Below are 18,362 nucleotides of genomic sequence, written 5' to 3' on the forward strand. Positions count from 1 at the left end.
TTTGCATCAAAGTTGTTTTTCTAAGCATTGTTTGTTAGTCAATAAAACTATATAAACTGGTACAAAGTAAATACAGTAGCCGACTACTGTATTTACTTTGTAAAGATATGATATTAAAAATTTTTTAATTAAACTGTTTTTTGTCTCTAAATATGTCACACTTGGCTCATTTAGTCTCAACAAGTAATATAATTTAGGATGAATAAGAATTGCTATCCAATGCAGAAGACTTGTAAGGTAAACTCATTTAAAGTTTGTGTGTCAAGATGAACTACCTTATCTTACACATTAGTGACCGAGTCCCAACTGTACAGTGTGTGGTCCAAGAAGAACACAATGAATACGTGCATCCAATCGCATCCTTCAACGTCTCACACTCCAGGAATTGAGTGGCGACTTGTGATTGGAGAACAGAATGTGATGAGAGCCAATCGGAACGTGGCAAGTCAGACAAGTTCCAGGCGAAGGAGGAGGCGTGCGTGATTTCAGAAGTTTGTATGAAACCACAAACGGAAGATTTGCACAGCCACAAATCAGTATTGATCCGGATAGCGGGTCTGACAGGGTTTTGATGATATTCATCAGCGTTATTAGTTAAAGTAATTAACCGGTTACTTTGGGGCAGCACGTTCTTGACGCGGGACTTTATCATTTGTGGACAATGAGGAAGGTTGCTTTGCTGCTAATTGTGCTGCTTGGCGTTGCACATTTTGCGACTGTCAGCAGATGCGAAGATGGTAAGTTTGAGATGCTTTACAGTCTCTTATGGTTATTACGACCAAATAAGCTATTTCAGTAAAACACTGGCGTGGATAATTTGTATTTCCTCCAAGTTCCTGTCAGTCTAACTAGCTAGCTAAGTAACTATGGATACCCTAATCAACCTGCTAGCTAGCATGCTACCTAACTGTCAACAGAACAGCGACGCGCACTTCTTTATGCCGTTTGGTGGTAATGGTAACTTTGTGCAGTTTGAATAGATTTCTACCGGTTGTCGTTTGTCTGTGTGCACTCTACAAATGTATATTGCTGTCTCTTGCATGCATTCTGGTGCAAGTGCCAAACTGCCCTGGTTTTTCCTCAAAATCATTGTGCGCCCTTCTCCTGCTTGATGTTAAGATGTTGCAGAAGACAAGGAGGAGACTGACGAAGAGGACAGTGACGATGAGGAGGAAGACGAGGAAGATGACACAGAGGTGAAAGAGGAGAACGGGGTGCTGGTTCTCACTGACAGCAACTTTGACACCTTCATGGAGGGCAAAGACACGGTTCTAGTTGAGTTTTATGCTCCATGGTAGGTTCCGCCGTATCATTGTTCTTTTTAATTCTTTAAATGGGATGTTACATTTAGTTGATCATCAAAAAATGAGGATCACTCCTCCTTATCGTCACATGATGGCAGACTTCTCCTTTATAATGTATCTGTTTATTTTGTCAGGTGTGGCCACTGCAAGCAGTTTACCCCAGAGTATGAGAAAATTGCTCAGACTCTCAAAGAAAGTGACCCTCCTATTCCCGTGGCCAAAGTGGACGCAACAGTAGCCAGTGCGGTGGCAGGCAGGTTCGACGTGTCTGGATATCCCACCATCAAGATTCTGAAAAATGGCGAGCCTGTGGACTATGATGGAGCCAGAACGGAGAAGGGTGAGACTTCAGCTGAAGCATTTTTCCTTGCAATAAATGCGCCACCTTTTTTAAATTGAAGTGTATTTATCATATTAACGTGGTGAACACCTGTTTGTTGCAGCCATTGTGGAGCGGGTGAAAGAGGTGTCTCAACCAGACTGGAAGCCACCTCCTGAGGCCACGCTGGTGCTGACAAAGGACAACTTTGATGACACCGTTGATAACGCCGACATCATCCTGGTGGAGTTTTATGCTCCATGGTGAGTCGTTTATGAAATGCAGATTATGTGTCGCAAGTGCCTGGATTTGTATGATTGGCTCCAATAAGCTGAAAAATGCATTTATTTATTTACTCTTCCTTCCCACAGGTGTGGGCACTGTAAGAGTCTGGCTCCTGAGTACGAGAAGGCGGCTAAGCAGCTGAGCCAGCGCTCTCCTCCCATTCCACTGGCCAAGGTGGACGCCACAGTGGAGACGGAGGTCGCCTCACGCTTTGGCATCTCTGGCTATCCCAGCCTGAAGATCTTCAGGAAGGGCAAGGTGTTTGAATACACCGGACCCAGAGAGAGCTATGGTAGGTCACTGGCCGTGTGTTGTCTGCCCCGGCAGTTTTCCTGTACTGCGTGCATGTTGCTTTTTCGGTTTATCCGCCATCACAAGTCATGTTTTTTTTGTTTCCCCCCCCAAGGCATTGTCGACTACATGAGTGAGCAGGCGGGGCCTCCCTCCAAGCAAGTCCAGGCTGCGAAACAGGTGCAGGAGCTCATCAAGGATGGCGACGATGTCGTCATCGTCGGCGTGTTCTCCAGTGACCAGGATGCAGCCTATGAGATCTACATCGAAGCCTGTAAGTGTTTAGTTTTCATTGTTTCTTTTTGACGTCTGTCACATTTCGCTCTTCGAGGTAACCGACATGCAGTGACTTGCGGCAGCCCGCCTTCTTAAACGCATCGCTCTGTCGGAGCTCGAATGTCTCTGCTTGTTGAGAGTGCAACCTTTTCTTGTTCTTCAAATGTGAGTGCTATGGACATATGGAATCAGACTGCTGTTTTTCTGGCAGGTAATCTACTGCGAGAAGACTTCAGCTTCCGTCACACCTATAGCGCTGAGGTGGCCAAACTGCTGAAAGCTTCTCCCGGTCAGATAGTCGTCATTCAGCCTGAGAAGTTCCACTCCAAGCACGAACCGGCGTCTCACACACTTGAAGTCAAGGTGCAGTGTTTCATTTCGCTCCCCAACACTTTCTTTCTGTTTTTTTTTTTTTTTTTTTTTTCGAACTAGCTTAATTTGAATAGTCTCCACCGGGTATGAAACTCATGGGACTCGCCAACGCCTGTGCTTGGTTTCGGTTTGTCTTTTCAGTCTTTGTGTAAAAACATCTTAGCAGTGCATGCTCGATTGAGCAGCAGTCGCGTTCAGCTTTAAACGCTGCTGCTGACCCCCTCTAAAAGTGCGTTGAACTTGAGACGTGTTCATGTGTTAATTGTACAGGACTCGACATCGGTGTCAGAAGTGCAGGAGTTCTTCAAGAAACATTCCATTCCTCTGGTGGGACACAGAAAACCAAGTAACGATGCTAAACGCTACAGCAAAAGGCCCCTGGTGGTGGTTTATTATGGAGTCGACTTCAGCTTTGACTACAGGAAAGGTACATTAAGAAGTCTGATCTTGCTCAGCTTGTCTTGATGAGAACTCGCCTCTACTTTAATTCTGCAAGTTGTGTCTGGGATTTATTTAAAAAAAATTAAAATTTCATACTTTCTCTTGTCGACTTTCATTTGTAGCTACGCAGTTCTGGAGGTCCAAGGTGCTCAAGGTGGCCAAAGACTTCCCAGAGTACACGTTTGCCATCGCTGATGAGGAGGATTATGCCGAGGAGCTGAAGAGCCTCGGCCTCAGTGATAGCGGAGAGGAAGTGAACGTCGGTGTTATGGCAGATGGAGGCAAGAAGTTTGCCATGGAGCCAGAGGAGTTTGACTCGGACGTGCTGGAAGACTTTGTTGTGGCTTTTAAGAAAGGTCAGTGTTTTTTTGTTTTTTTTTTTGTTTGTTTTTTTTCCCCAATTTTAATTTTTTATTACATTAATTTTCTTGATTAAAATTTAATTTTTTTTGTCCTGAATTGTGTTGGCAGGAAAGCTCAAACCCGTCATCAAGTCTCAGCCGGTGCCAAAGAACAACAAGGGGCCAGTGAAGGTCGTGGTGGGAAAGACCTTTGACGAAATAGTCATGGATACCAAAAAGGATGTCCTTATAGAGTTTTATGCTCCCTGGTGCGGGCACTGTAAGAAACTGGAGCCCGACTATTTGGCTCTCGGCAAAAAGTATAAAAGTGAGAAGAACCTTGTAATCGCCAAGATGGACGCCTCGGCCAATGACGTGCCAGACGACAGCTACAAAGTGGGGGGCTTCCCCACAATATACTTTGCCCCGAGTAACGGCAAGCAGAGCCCGATCAAATTTGAGGGTGGAGACAGAACAGTTGAAGGGCTCAGCAAGTTCTTGGAAAAGCACGCCACAAAGCTACAGAAGAAGGACGAACTTTGAGACTTTCTGTAACTGGCAAAGAACTCTTGCTGCACTCGGACTGAGTCTGGGAGGAGAAAGGGAATATAAACGGTGTTACTGAGGTGATTACAAGATTTAATCATCATTTTAGTTTCTGTTCATTTGAAGAGATTCTGCTTTCTTCTGTTTCTAAAAGCATGTAAGCACTGTTGAATTTTTAAATAAAACTGAAAATGATGGCGGCCTTGTGGGCCAGCACTCTGAGATGTCTTTGTTACAGTACAACAACACAAGTCGTGCTAGAGATTGTTTTTTTTTTAAAATGCTGTATTAGAAATGAAGGGACTGGAAGTGAAAACGGTTTCAGTAAAGAATCTCATTTAGGAACATTTAAAATATTAGTAATACAAATGGGTACACTTTGGAGCAGGCTCTGAAACACGTGAACTACCAACAACTACCTCAACATGGTGCATCCTCTTCAAGCCATTAAACATAAAACATGAATTAACACCTAACGTTCGGCAATAAACATCTTGGCATGAGAGGGATGCATCTGTGACAATAAGACTGAAAGATCCAACAACAAAATTTTGAACATAACAGACCTAAACAGGTTATTCTGAGTGCATCATGTACAGAAACTCATTACAGCTTTACATGAACAGGAAATCTGACTGCATCTGCTAGCTAACAAGGAAACTTTCAAGTTTCTTCACTGACTAAAAGCTTATTAAAATAAAAAAAATCAGAACTAGTTCTGCCTCATTCACACAAAGGCACTTTAAGATACTGGCACTGGATGAGTTGGTTTGTGAGATGTGGCTGAAAGCGAAGGAGCCGTTAGGAAAACTCCTGTGTGAAGCGCAAGTGGAAGTCACGGATCTTATGCAGCACCACCTTCAGCTTCTCAGTCGGAGGCAAGATGGTCATCCTGGGAGGGGAGGAAAATGAATGCGGATCAATGGAAAGACAATGTAGTTTAACGACAAGTTTATGTTGTGATCATGACCTTAAATATTGAATAATTCTTGAAGTGAGGCCGCGTCGTCAGCCATACCAACCTGAAGTGGAAGGTTCCCTCTCTCTGACCAAAGCCACTTCCCGGCACCAAGCAGATCCCCTCCTCCTCCAGCAGCTTCATGCAGTAGAACATGTCTGGAAGCTGGCCCTCCTCCTGCAGACAAACACGTGCATGTTAATTCATGTAGCTGTACGCACAGACGAGTAAACAAGGGCAAGCGCGTGTGCGGCGAACAGACCTTGGCCTTGTCAATGGCCTTCTGAGGCAGAGTGATGCGGGGGAAGGTGTACATGGCCCCTTGGACCGGGTTGCAGGTGATACCAGGTACTGTGTTGAAGAGCTCCTCCGTTAGTCTGGCCTTCTCTGCCAAAGCTGCCAACACAAATGTCCGCTCCTGGAGGGGGTGAACGTGTTGAAACCAACAACATGCATGTAGAATTACACATAAATAAAAAAAAAATGTGTGGCAGTTTACGTGCCAGGTAACAACGCAGCGTTTCCCTAACCTAAAAGCCAATGGTAATAAATCGAAGGAAAGTGTTTCCCAAATTTCAATCAAACAGATTTAAAAAAAACAAAAAAACATCTATTCTGTCCAGCAGCGGCCCTTTATCGATCAGGTTCATATGATGTTTGAATTAGCTGAGAGTTATTTCCCATATTGAGATGAGCGCGTGTTTAATACAGGTTTCGAGCATATTGATGAAACTTTAAATACAGATGGGATCCATGTGTTTGGTGTGAATGTGGCTTCACACATTTGAGCAACTCTGAAACAAAAGCCAAGCAGTTCATCTTTTTAACTCCCTCTTGTGGCCAAAGGGAGCCACAACAGTATGCCTCCATTTTTCACCCACCTGCACTGAAACAACTAAACACACCTGGACTGTGCTCCATTCTTAGATAAGTGTTTCACGCAGCGCGTTATAGTTAAGGCGGCCGCCTTAGCAAACTCGCACTGCCGCCTTGCCAACGTTTTTTAAACAGAAGTAATAATGCTTTGCCAGGCTCAGACATTAAAAGACAGCATTGATAACATTGAACTGCGACACCTATTGGTTGTTAATGTAAATAGTTAATAATGTAAATAAAAAAGTGTTACAGCTCTTAAACATCTTCGTTATTGCGCAATCCGCGCAAAACCCCTGGTCCTGGCCAACGACGCACCACCTTGACTAAGCAATTTCCTGCGGGAAACACTGCTTAGATCAATCCTCAAAAGGTGGAAGAGAGTAGTACACATCCACTGAGCCCAATGCAAGATGACTCAGGAATAGGTTTCATCAATTTAGAGCACTTGCTGTTTTTTGGTTGACTGCTATGACTGCAGATTGTATTCTGCTGTTAAAATAGTGTGTTTGTGCATTCTGTATTTCCTGACTGCTGAAATATAAGGTTTCTTCCACCCAGTTACGAACCTCTCAACTGTCCCAATAATGACCATGAACTTAATGGTTTCCTTCCGTCTCTGCCGGTTTGTGGGTCCAGCATTACATAATATGTGTGATCCGCTTTAAAAAGCTCAGACTTTTGAAGCACAAAGCAGCTCAGAATTTAGATATTCAAATGGAATTATAAGAACCTTTTCTTTCATTGGAGCACACCAAAGCTGATTATTCACGAGTGCTGTGTGTGGACGCACTCAATGAAAGCTTTGTGTGCATAGATTACATGGTGAAGTGTGTTCTAGTGTTTACATAAGTGTAACCTGTTTGCACACACACTCAGGAGCATGGCGAAGGTGTGCGCGAGTTGATTAGCCGAGCGCGTTTCTCTGACCTTCATAAATGCGGTGTGGGAGGGCTCATCGGGCTGCGGCGGGTTAACCACTAGGTCCATCAGCGCCTGTCCGGAGACGGGGGGGCACAGACGCACCGACACCAGCTTGGTGAGCTGGGCCTTCACCTCAGGGTCCATGTTGATCACCTCCATGTAGCCTCCACGGAATCCACACCTGATAAAGGCAAACAGAGGAAAGAGAGAAGGAAAACATAAGGACGGCCCCTGCTGCAGGTGATGGACACGTCCGCAAGGAGAAGCAGCTCCATCGGCCAAAGGTGCTGCGTGGAGTTCTCCTGTTTTGCTTCCTTACATGTTCAGTGAATTTCCTTTTCTCATGAAAAATGCGCGACACTGATGTTGTTCCTGTGGCTATTAGAGGTTATAAACTCCCCACGCTGCCTGAGAGTGGCAGAAACAGAAGTACCACATTTTCATAGATATTAGTATGTGTGTGTGTTTGTGTGTGTGTGTGTGTGTGTGTGCAAGCAGGCATGTTGCAACTCACTCTCCCATGTAGCACTTGGAGGTGGAGTGGAAGGAGGCCATCTCCAATGTGCCGGAATACTCTGGTCCCATTTCAAACAGCACCTTCTTAAAGGAGTGGAACTTGCATCCCTCTGCATACACATTATCCTGGTAGACCTGCCACAGGGAAACACCCACACAAGTGTAAATAATACAAGAAAGTAAGTCTCTGCACACAGATGACGACGTTCACTACTAATCATGTTGTACGGGTTGTAAATGTAGGTGTTTTATCATGCGTTGTTACACAAAGTCGTGAACAAGAACAGCTGATTTATTCTTTTATATATGATCACAGATCAGGCTACAGTTAGTGGTTTTACTCTACTGCATTGCATTATATTGAGAGACTCATCTGGGAAGGATTTACCCCCCCAAAAAATAAAAATCATTTGATTCTATCGCAATTGATTTTTTTCTGAGATAAGCTTTTTCAAAAGTCATTTGTTTTTTTTGGGTTCTTCTTATTTCGTGGGTTGAGACATATGAAACTGACTATGTTAAACTGTTGAATAGAGGGAATGTCACTTGTGATTTACTTCATCAGCCATGAGGAAGAGATGCTCCTCTTTAGCAAATCGGATCACATCTTCAATGCACTGCCTGCTCTGGACCTGACCTGTGACGCAGGACAAAGAGTGTGTTGGTTAGCAGGGACGTGTGAGGACAAAGAAAAGAGTGACCTGAGCCTTGAAATATGTTTTGGTGGGGGTTTTTTTCTTCTTTTTATCCACAGTGTTGCAAGAAACTAGGCAGAATGTATCAAATGCTCGCCATTCACAACAACCTGTGGGGTTTCCAGGGTTGATGATGCACAGCACACGGGGGTTGCAGTGCTGCCTCGCTGCGTTCAGGGCTCTTCTGAGCTCCGCCACGTCCAGGCTCCAACACTTTTCTTCGTCCAGGTAGTAACTGATCTGCACGGCGTCCAGGTCTGCAAGGGCGGCCGAGTACAGGGGGTACTGCGGGATGGAGATCATCACTCCCGTGCGGTCACGGCCCTCGCCACCCACCAGCAACTTCAGCATGGTCTGGGAGTGGAAGAGAAGGAGGAGTGGCTTTATTTTAGAGAATGTAACAGACTGGCAAGCCGTTCAAGTGTCTAAACACAAAGAGTATCTGTACGAGTATCCTGTCCTGGTGCAACCCTGTGGACAAAATCTAACACCGCTGCCAAAAATGCCCCAGTTTGATCCTGCATGAAACAGTAGCAGTATCTTTTACTGCGGCAGTTGTGTTTATCTTACGGTTGTCCAGAAGCCTAATTCAGTTGCAAGTGACAGTGACAAAGGTCTGTGGGTGGGGTGAGGTCGCAGATGTGCAAAGTGCAGCTGCGTATATGATTAACAAAAGTTACATAAAAGGCCGAATCCACAAAACGCATGTCATCTGTGCCGGATTAAAGTAACAAAGCATCTCGTGAAACGGTAAGTCACCACTTTTCGCGTGAGGAGATAGTAAAGAGGTGATAGATACCACAATAGCATCACTGGCCCCGGTGGAGAGGTAAATGTTGTCAGGGTTAGAGGGGATGCCACCGTCTCTCTTCTCTATGTAGTGTGCCACATCCTGGCGGATGCACTCAATTCCCTGGCTGGCACTGTAGGCCCCTTCAACACGACAGAGTGAACTTTGAGTCAGACAGAACATACTGTATCGACCAGCTGACGCTTTTTAATACTGTTCACACAGTCCAAATCAATTCTTAAAGAGTGATTCTGGAATAGGGAGACGTGCGTGTGTGGTTGGAGGAGTTAGGGGGAGTTGTCTGACCTATGCTGTGACCTCCACATGCATTGAGAATACGCCGTGCTCTCTTCTTGGCATCCTCTGGAAACTTGTTGTCCTCCAGGAGTTCGGGATAAGAACACAGAGCCAACACCTGAGGGAGGAGGGCAAAAGTCTCTCAGCAAATTGACCATTAACAGGCATTGTAACACATTCAGTACTTGTTTTACCTCATTCAGTTAAAAATTAAATACCGTCTCGTCTCTTAATTTGAGAACTTTTAAGGCAGAGTTAAGAGCTGTGTATGAGACGCAGCCATTTCAACACACTGCAAGGCCACACTAGTGTATACACACCAGGAGACGGATCCATGAACGATGTGTACATACATTTTTTTAATAAAAAACGTGTACGCCATTTGCTCCACACATACCAGTATTTATCAGGAAAGGATGTGTGGTGACCCTGCATACACACGTTTCTATAGCAATCTAACCTGATCTGAGGTGGAAATTAATAAAAGAGAAGACAGAATTGACTATAAAACAAACAAGACAATTTCATGGAGCTTGCTCAGTATGACTTTGTTTTGTTTAAGTTGTTTTTTTTATTTTTTTATTGGGTTATCATCATCAGTTTTCACAAATAACAGCAGCTGTGTGTTGTGTGCGATGGATGTGGATTGTCTTATAGACGTCCATGAACCATCTGTAAATATCAGAGCAAGACTTTATGGTTGTGTGTTCAAGTGCTGCAGATAAGACGGAGGCTGCCGGTCCTCCACCATAGCCCCGATGTAAACTCCAACCATTTCTGTTTAATATCTGCAGACTGGTTTGATCTGAACACGCAGAGCTGCCAATATCTGAATTGTTTTAATACAGTTCAAGAAATTTGAGGTTTTTGTGTCCAACCTGTCTGAAAAAGGTGATTGGCTTCTGACCCATGGCATGGGCATCTCCTATGTTTGCCTTGATGACTTCTGAGAATGGTTTCTTGACTCCCTGCAATGGTAAAGACAAAGAAATAAAACCTGTAAGAATCCGTTTTATAAGACAGGTTAAATCTCGGAGAATAAGCAGGAGGGAAAGGTGTTACATAAATGCAGACAAGAACTGACTAACTGATGGGTCACTGTTAATTCACTCATGCTTGCGGAAACAATTGTTCAACTCACAAGATGTATTCAGACATGTCAATACGAGTAAGTCTGAGAGAGACACCAGATAAGATACAGTCAAAACTGTATCTTATCTGGACTGAAAAACGCAAACATTTCTGCAGATTTTTGTTACTTTTGAACTGCCTCTAAGGTCCGATAATTACCAAAGTCAGTCACATCCCACTCATCAGTGTTACACCCTCCAGCTGGTTCAGCAATAAAAATCAAACCAGTCCTACTAGCACTCCTTTCATGGCGACCCCCTGGCCCCCTTCACACACACACACACATCATCTCTCATTATCTCATTATCTGGTTTACAAAGACACCGGCACAGAGTCTGGTTTTGTCTGTGGAGCAGGAGTGTCAGCCTGAGAGGGGACGACGGTCCTCAGACACAAACCTCCCTCTATTTGTGTTCGGGAGACTAATGAAGACATGCCGATGGAATCTAATCATATGGCTAGTTTGTATTTTCTTTTACTCTACTCATCATCTGTTGTCCAGTCTCTGTTCATCTTTGTTTCACCAGCCAATCCCTCCTCGTCATCGCTTTGACGTAACCGAATCATGCAAACTCTGCTTTGGTGCCCGTGTGGTCTGTTTGTGCAGCCCCACAGGCTGCACCTGCCGCTGCTCCTCAGATGACGTTGTGCCACAGCAGATTGCCTCGTGTTGTTTCATAGCAAGGCTGACCAAAAGTGTCTCAGCAGATATGGGGAACGGACGGGCTGTGACAATCTCAGGAACGTTTCTGGTTTCGTGGTTTGAGCATTAGTACGGACTACAGAGTACGGGGAGTACTACAGTACAACAAGAAAAAATACAAAACAGACAAAATAAATGCCTTCGAACTATGTGCAAAACATTGAAATTAGTGGCACCTGCGTCACACCACGCTTGCCTGTGTTGACAATGGAACCTTCCTCTGTTGAGTTCTACACGCAGAAGGCCCCACTCCCTTTCAGTCAAACAAACTTAAATGGCTGCTTATACCTATAAAAACATTCCCCAAGCTGAATCCAGGTGGATTATATAGTAGTAAGAGACTGCACATCACTACTCAGTCGAGCCAGTTCTTAGCAATCTCTCCTTTTAGCTTTTTACTGTACAACCTGCCTTTCTTCATAGTTTGAGTGATCTGAATATAGGAATGCTAAAACAAAATCTTCAAGGTCTCTTCTGGTTGGTTTGAAATCTACGTAACTGGATGCAGCACGTTTCCTTCAGTCACCCTTCATCTCTTCCTCACTCTGGGGCAACAAAGAGGCTGGCTGTTCTCTGAGCCAGTTAGCTCAGCGCTGCGTTCTTCTGCTCAGTCAGCGCCAGGCACTGATTATGCAGATCGGTTCAGCCCGCCAGGCCTGCGGGGTCACCAAGGCGGAACAGAGGCTGGCCTGACAACTGTCTCATGATACTGTCAACCCCACTAGATCTGTTCAGCCATGCCACAATAACTGGAACTAGACTAATTTAGGCTTTAACTGGTGCAAACTGGGTAATAATCGTAGCTAATTGGCTACATCTGATTCGTCTAACTCAACGCCATCTTTCGGGATAGTACATAAACAGGGTTCCAATTGAAATAAGAGTATGACTTTTATTAGTATTCAGTCAAATCAATAAGATCAAGATGGGAAACAAGACTGTAGAAATATCAGACGGATTCTGTTCCCATCCTCTGTTTTATTGTCAGAGAAAAAGCCGACTTCTCAGAAGCCTGAGTTAGCCTGCTGCAGAGTGTCATGCCAGATGTCTGAGCTGTGATTTATAAGGGTCATCACGACACCAGCGCGCGCACGCCCAACCACAAGCACATGCATAAAATCTGCTGAACCCCCCAGTAAAGTGTTCCAGTCACAGATCAGACAGGAAGCACGCCTGCGGACAACGAGTCAGCTGCTGCAGGAAACTCCATTATCTGACATTTTGTTTTTGGACTGGATCTAAAAACTTTTTTTTTCTTTTAAAAGTGAACGAGGAAAACGAAGATGTGGGGGCGCTTTCATCAGAGCTGCTTGTAATGAGCCTCCATGCAGAGGAAGGCCTACAGCGCACCAATGAAGTCTCTCTCCTGAGTAGGCAAGCCCAGAAACAAAAGAGGGGAGAAAACGCACCCTCTTTTGTTACGCAATGACACTTCACAATATACACATCCCTTGAGTACTGCAGCCACCTCGGGCTAGAATGCACTCAAAGGCGGTCAGAGCTGTGTTCTCCAGTTCATCATGTTTCAAGAAAAGGAGAGCGAGGGAAGAAAAGGGAAGAAAAAAAAGAAAGTACACTAGATCAATGTTACCTCTGCTGGATGTAATATGAGCAGAACATTACTGGCTCACTGTGGTGAGACCTGCTCTCCCTGCCCTGCTTCAACTAGCTGAGTCACAGACAAAAGTGAGCTTTCTATTTTAATCAAAAATCTTATCTGGAGGACACACCAGTGAAAAAAATGATTTTTTTTCCCTCACTGTCCGCAGCAGCTGGTGTGTGCCAAAACCCACTAAGAGCCAGTACTTTTACATACAAAGAGAATTCCCAGCAGGTGTTGAAGAGATGACCCAAAAATGACCCGCGTCACCGCACGCTTCAAAGTGCAGCTGTTCAGTCAAGTCGGATTCCAGCTGTTGAACGCTCCAGCCGCTGGACAGTCTTTAAGTTAAACCACTGGCAGATAAACATGTGCTTTAAATGAACAAAACACACTTTCGCAAGGTCGCCTAACTCCCTCCCGAGTGCCCTGTAAAAATCTATGTTTTTCATTGTTTTTCTCGGCGTTTCAGTCTAGTGCAGAGAGCTGCGAGCAAGTTGCAGCCACTCGTTTCATTTCACCTCTAAGAGCTCCTTCTCTATCTGCACCGCCCGCTGGACAATGGGGCCCCGGACCGCGTACTCGACTCGCTTCACATGAGGGTTCATGTTGTCGAGAGTCAGCACCTTTTCCCGACACAAGACCCCGTTTACCGCCTGATGGGACATGTTGGTTATGTCACGCTCACGCCGTTTTCTGCCAGTGCCGCGCGCTGAAGTGTTATCTAAAACAGAAAAACAAAGCAAGCGAGAGGAGTGTTAACAGGAATGAGGAGAAGACTGTAGCTGCACAGATAAAAGTTTATCGGCTTTTACCAGTTGGTCAGCAGGGATAGCGGAGTTGAAGTATGTTCCCTTTTCGCTCCTCGCGCGGAACTACTACTGATAGTTTGGAGGCTCTCGGTATTCATATTCCCAGCCGGTCCGTCACGCCTTACTGCTGGCGGTTGGCTGAAATTTCTTCTCTCAATTTGCTTCTGAATAGAGCGTGCCAAATGACACATTTAAGACTGTCGGGAAAAAAAAAAAACTTTATCCCTCAGCCCTTTAACGTGTAGCTTCTGAAAGAAATGTAACGGCTTAAAGTTAAAATACCACACATAATAATAGTAAGAACGAATTGTCAATACAAAATAAGTGGAAAAGTGTATGTTGTTTTCTTTAGGATTGGTCATGCTGACAGTTAGCCTATTCAAGAGCGTTACCAAGTTGCATCGAAAGTTGCCAAACTAAAAGCACAGCACCATAAAGACGACGTGTCGGCAAATATAATTTACACGAGCTCGTGTAAATTATATTCTGGCTAGCCAGCTGCCAAAATCCATTACTGTCATTTTAATCCGTGTTTCGCCACCTGAATGTGAAGAAAGTGTGTCGATTTTTCGCTTTTCAAACTCGTCCCAGTTGCATTAAATGCGTCACGAGAGCCTGCAGAGAAAAACAACACCGGCTTCACACTTGGATTAGAGTCCAATGTCCACATTAAAAGCAAATCATTACAAAATAACCAATCAGATTCACTGTATAATCAGTTTACAAAAAAAGAAAAAGAAAACTATAATCATCCAAGGTTGAATTAGAAAATGAAACGTGTAATTACGTCACAGTTACATTGCCAATAAGTTAACGATGAAATTTGGTGTGTCTGTAAAACATGGAGGCAAAAATCATGTAATCCTTAATGTTGCTGGTGTTCTGCGTTGAACACTTGGCTTAAAATATGTATCTCTTGCCAAGTGAAACATGTCTTTAGGGCAGAGATGGGACCAAGTCACACATGTGCAAGTCTCAAGTAAGTCCCAAGTAATTTTTTCTTGGGCAAGTCAAGTCAAGTCCTGTAATAGGTCAAGTCAAAGTCAAGTCACCTTATTATGGCAATTTTACCTGCAGAATCTGATCTTAATAAAGTGAAAAGACAAGATATAAGTAACTGTCAGGAAAAATCATTGTCCAGTGTGTCCAACGTGTCCACCAGTGACGGACTGGGGTAAAAAAAATGGCCCTGGCATTTTGGACCCACAAGCGGCCCGTAGACCAGCATTTGCCACACACACACAGACACACACACACAATCGTCCAATTGTTTTTGATGTCCACTTCGCTCCTGCACCTTGTGTTTATATGCAAAAGTCCCTTCTTTAGATCGCTGTCCACTCGAGAGAGACCCAGCCATACATGTATAAAGTACTAGCGATTCAGACTTGAGTAGAAGTACAAGTACTCTATCAAAAAAGTGATTTGAGTAGAAGTAGAAGTGCTCTTTAAGCACAGTCCTTAAAGGGGAACTCCTGGGCATTTGAGGCGCATCTCCATTGCTAGAGGTTGTCAAATACTGACGGTAGGACACAGACCGGTGCAAATCGGCGCTCCCTGTGCGGCAATTGCGCTGTTTGCGCAGCCTGTCATGCTAACCAAAGACGTGGTGGCTAAGGGGCAAGAGCTAAACCTTCCACGTAAAACAACAACTTATATACAAAACAATTATCTTCTCTAGAAAAACTGTGTTCAAGTATTTAAAACATTACAACAATATTACTGGGCATGTATTATTGTAATGTTTTAAATACTTGAACGCAGTTTTTCTAGAGAAGATAATTGTTTTGTATATGGGAGTATCGTCCATTGACTCTTTTGGGCTTTCACATGCGCGTGCCTACCGACAAGAGGTAAGTGACATGCTGTTTATAAAGTTGTTTTGTAACGCCCCCATGCCAGTAATGTAAGAACCATGCATATGGTTTTGATGGTAAGGCTTGTGACTTTATTGTCGGATGGTTTATAAAGTGGTGTGACATTTCTGCAGTGTGCAAGTTGTTGTTTTACGTGGAAGGTTTAGCTCTTGCCCCTTAGCCACCACGTATTTGGTTAGCATGACAGGCTGCGCAAACAGCGCAATCGCTTCACAGGGAGCGCCAATTTGCACCTGTCTGTGTCCTACTGTCAGTATTTGACAACCTCTAGCAATGGAAATGCGCTTCAAATGCCCCGGAGTTCCCCTTTAAGTGGAAGTACTAAAGTATTAAACATGTTTTGTACTTAAGTATTGCAAGTAGTTTATTTTTAAAATTACTACTCAAGTACTGAAAGTAAAAGTAAAAGTATTTTGTATGAATTGTCTTTCACTCCGGCGAATGAAAACAGAGACTGTAAGTAGGGCCAGGGGTGGTCTTCTTCCTCACCGCCACCACCACGATCACTCGAAGTTGAAGGTGTTTCTGGTTCTTCCATCTTTGGTTCAAACAAAGCACTTTCTCTCGACGCAGGCAGGCAGCAGAGCGAAAGAGGCTGAGCAGAGAGCAGCACGAGCGGTCTTCTCACCCTTCAGTTTGCACACATTAGATCTACGTCATGTATAACTTCGCGCCACAGTAAAATTGGATGCAACGGTTGTTATAGCAACCATAAACTCTGAACGGGACGTTAGACTTGAACTAGAGTGACTGTGGGGTTTGGAATGATTCCTAACATGTTTATAATAACGAGTAACGATGCAGCATATATAAAATGTATCGGAGTAAAAGTACTAAACTCATTGAAAATATGTACTGAAGTAAAAGTGGAAGTAGGAGAAAAAAATAATACTCCAGTAGAGTACAGATACAGCATTTTAGTACTTAAAGTAATACTATGTAACATTTCTACCTTAAAGTAACAGCTTGAAAAAAATTGTGCGGCTAGAATGAGTTTTAATATTACGATTGGCCTGTCTCCTATGCCCTTCGGGGGTCTGAGTTGGAATAACTGCGCTATGTAACTTTGCTGGACCGGCCCGGTAGCTGAGCGGAAGTACTTCGACTTGCTTTCTGGCACACCTACCGCAAAAACAAATAGACCCCTCTCACGCTCCCAGGTACATTTGATTACTCTTACCTTCTCGGTCGACATAGCTTGCACCTTCTGACTCCTCGCCGGTTCGTCAACAAACGTGAAACGTGAAAGCGAAAGGGTGTTGTATTTACGACAGTGTAACCGTACATTACCTCCAAGCCTGTAGGGGGAGCTCCATAGTGGGCTTTTTGAGAAGTTACATTGTATTGCTTTAAGTAGAGTAGTAAAGTAGTTCTACTTCGTTACTATACATCTCTGGACCCAGCTAATACTTCATGACAAGACTGTTATGGTAGTCCAACTTCTATGCTAACCAGTCCAGAGCTAAATACAAAGCACCATGGAGATACTGTAAAATTGTCAGCAAGACAAGCCGTCAAATCGAGAACCCATTACCAAGTCATGAAGTTAGGAATAGGAATAAGAACAACTGCAACTGCAACTGCCCTGCCATAGATTACTAGGCAGTTACTACAAGCTAAACAGGTTTACACATCGTGAAAAGTGTGCCTTGTATTACTCTTTAGGTTAGCCAGACTAGCTTATGACAGTAGGCTACACACTGATTTAGAAAAGTGAGTGACAATATTAGCCCCTTTCACACTGCCGAATAACCCGCGTTTAATCCGCGAATTTAGCGTGTCCGCTGTTGCGTTCACACTGCCGACCCGGGCTGCCGCGTCAACTCGACTCGCCTTTCGACCCGCGTTGGACCCTAGTCTTTTTTGCCAAGTTTGGTGTGTATGGCGTGAACGCAATTGACGCGGGTCGGACGTGGGCGTGGCGTGACGTGAGGAGTTTAAAAGACAGAATGGACAGCTGATTCAGAACAACAGCGACAGGTGAGGACAAGTTTTACTATGTTTTAGCCTACATCAAGTTCGAGACATTTTTTAATATGGCCAACTGGGGAGACAAGGAGGTCCGCGAGCTCCTCAGCCTCCGAGCAGAGGACGTTATTTACCGCCACATTTCGGGGACTATAGTGCTCTTGTATTCTCCGCATATGTTCTTCGGCGGCATCCCACGTTAGCATTGGCTTGCGATATTATCGATATTGTGCTCTCGACGTGTGGATATGGCAGCATTGGCTTGCGATATTCACATTGCTCGACACGGGCGATACAATTTGGACCTGCTAACGGGTCGCAGTTAGCATAGAAATCTAGACGCCCCTAGCGGCCGCAAATGGAATTTGCTCCGGGGCCTGTATAGCTTTTTGCTGTACGGGTCTGGCTTGCTAGGCTAGGTCGCAGTGTGAAAGGAGCTACAGACAGACCCTACGTGAAGGAGATGAGATGAAATATAAAAAAAAAAATAGTGCCACGGCGGACACAATGATTAGTGGAAATCCTTCGGCACCCACCTTGTCTTGTTCGTAGCGTCTGTGCAAAACATTTTGTTAATATCCGCGACATCTACTGTCCCCGTTTATCTCTTACTTTGACCAACGTCTTCTATGTTCTATTTTTTTTTTGGCGGGAGCCGCGTAAATGAAATTCCCACAAGGCAGTGCTTTACTCCAGTTGTCTCAAACACATACAAAATATAGATATACATTTCTTTTATTTTAAACATTTTTACATCGTACGAAGATATATTCAGATAAAATAAAATAATGTAATGTGGTATAAATAGCGAAAAGGGTGCCATTGAAAGGTCAGTAAGGAGGAACTTTTTAGGATGACGAGGGAGCGTGATGACCGACAGTGACTGCGGGGCCGCGATGAGCATTGTCAGGGCCGCGGCCCTTCGGGCATGTGCCCGAATGCCAGTCAGACCACTCAGTCCTTGCCTGCTGTCCACCTCGTATCATATCAAGCTAACGTTAGCTAACTACCGACTAGGCTAACAGGTTAATATTAGCTAATAT

General features: G+C 44.4%; 2 protein-coding genes across 3 annotated transcripts; one reads left to right on the forward strand and one right to left on the reverse strand.

The window, feature by feature from the left end:
* The first annotated feature begins 454 nt into the window (after window positions 1-454).
* Window positions 455-4,391, forward strand: pdia4 (protein disulfide isomerase family A, member 4). The gene is made up of 10 exons (XM_075451991.1): window positions 455-737; window positions 1,120-1,294; window positions 1,439-1,644; window positions 1,748-1,886; window positions 1,995-2,200; window positions 2,315-2,473; window positions 2,687-2,838; window positions 3,118-3,274; window positions 3,411-3,644; window positions 3,760-4,391. The coding sequence occupies exons 1-10, from the start codon at window positions 662-664 to the stop codon at window positions 4,170-4,172; spliced, it is 1,917 nt and encodes a 638-aa protein (XP_075308106.1). The 5' UTR covers window positions 455-661; the 3' UTR covers window positions 4,173-4,391.
* A 103-nt stretch (window positions 4,392-4,494) lies between these two features.
* Window positions 4,495-13,611, reverse strand: LOC142369667 (alanine aminotransferase 2-like). 2 transcript variants are annotated; one of them, XM_075451993.1, is made up of 12 exons: window positions 13,478-13,611; window positions 13,289-13,386; window positions 10,107-10,196; window positions 9,238-9,346; window positions 8,941-9,074; window positions 8,252-8,495; window positions 8,004-8,083; window positions 7,445-7,581; window positions 6,937-7,111; window positions 5,396-5,551; window positions 5,198-5,310; window positions 4,495-5,067 (listed from the first exon to the last, which is right to left on the reverse strand). In XM_075451993.1, exons 2-12 carry the CDS (start codon window positions 13,328-13,330, stop codon window positions 4,977-4,979), a joined length of 1,371 nt encoding a protein of 456 aa, XP_075308108.1. In that variant the 5' UTR covers window positions 13,331-13,386; window positions 13,478-13,611; the 3' UTR covers window positions 4,495-4,976. The 2 variants fall into 2 exon arrangements, with proteins under 2 accessions (XP_075308108.1, XP_075308107.1); XM_075451992.1 differs by having other exon boundaries at window positions 13,184-13,386.
* Window positions 13,612-18,362: the final 4,751 nt, after the last annotated feature.

The sequence above is a fragment of the Odontesthes bonariensis genome, chromosome 20 (assembly GCF_027942865.1).
Source record: "Odontesthes bonariensis isolate fOdoBon6 chromosome 20, fOdoBon6.hap1, whole genome shotgun sequence".
NCBI classification, from domain to species: Eukaryota; Metazoa; Chordata; class Actinopteri; order Atheriniformes; family Atherinopsidae; genus Odontesthes; species Odontesthes bonariensis.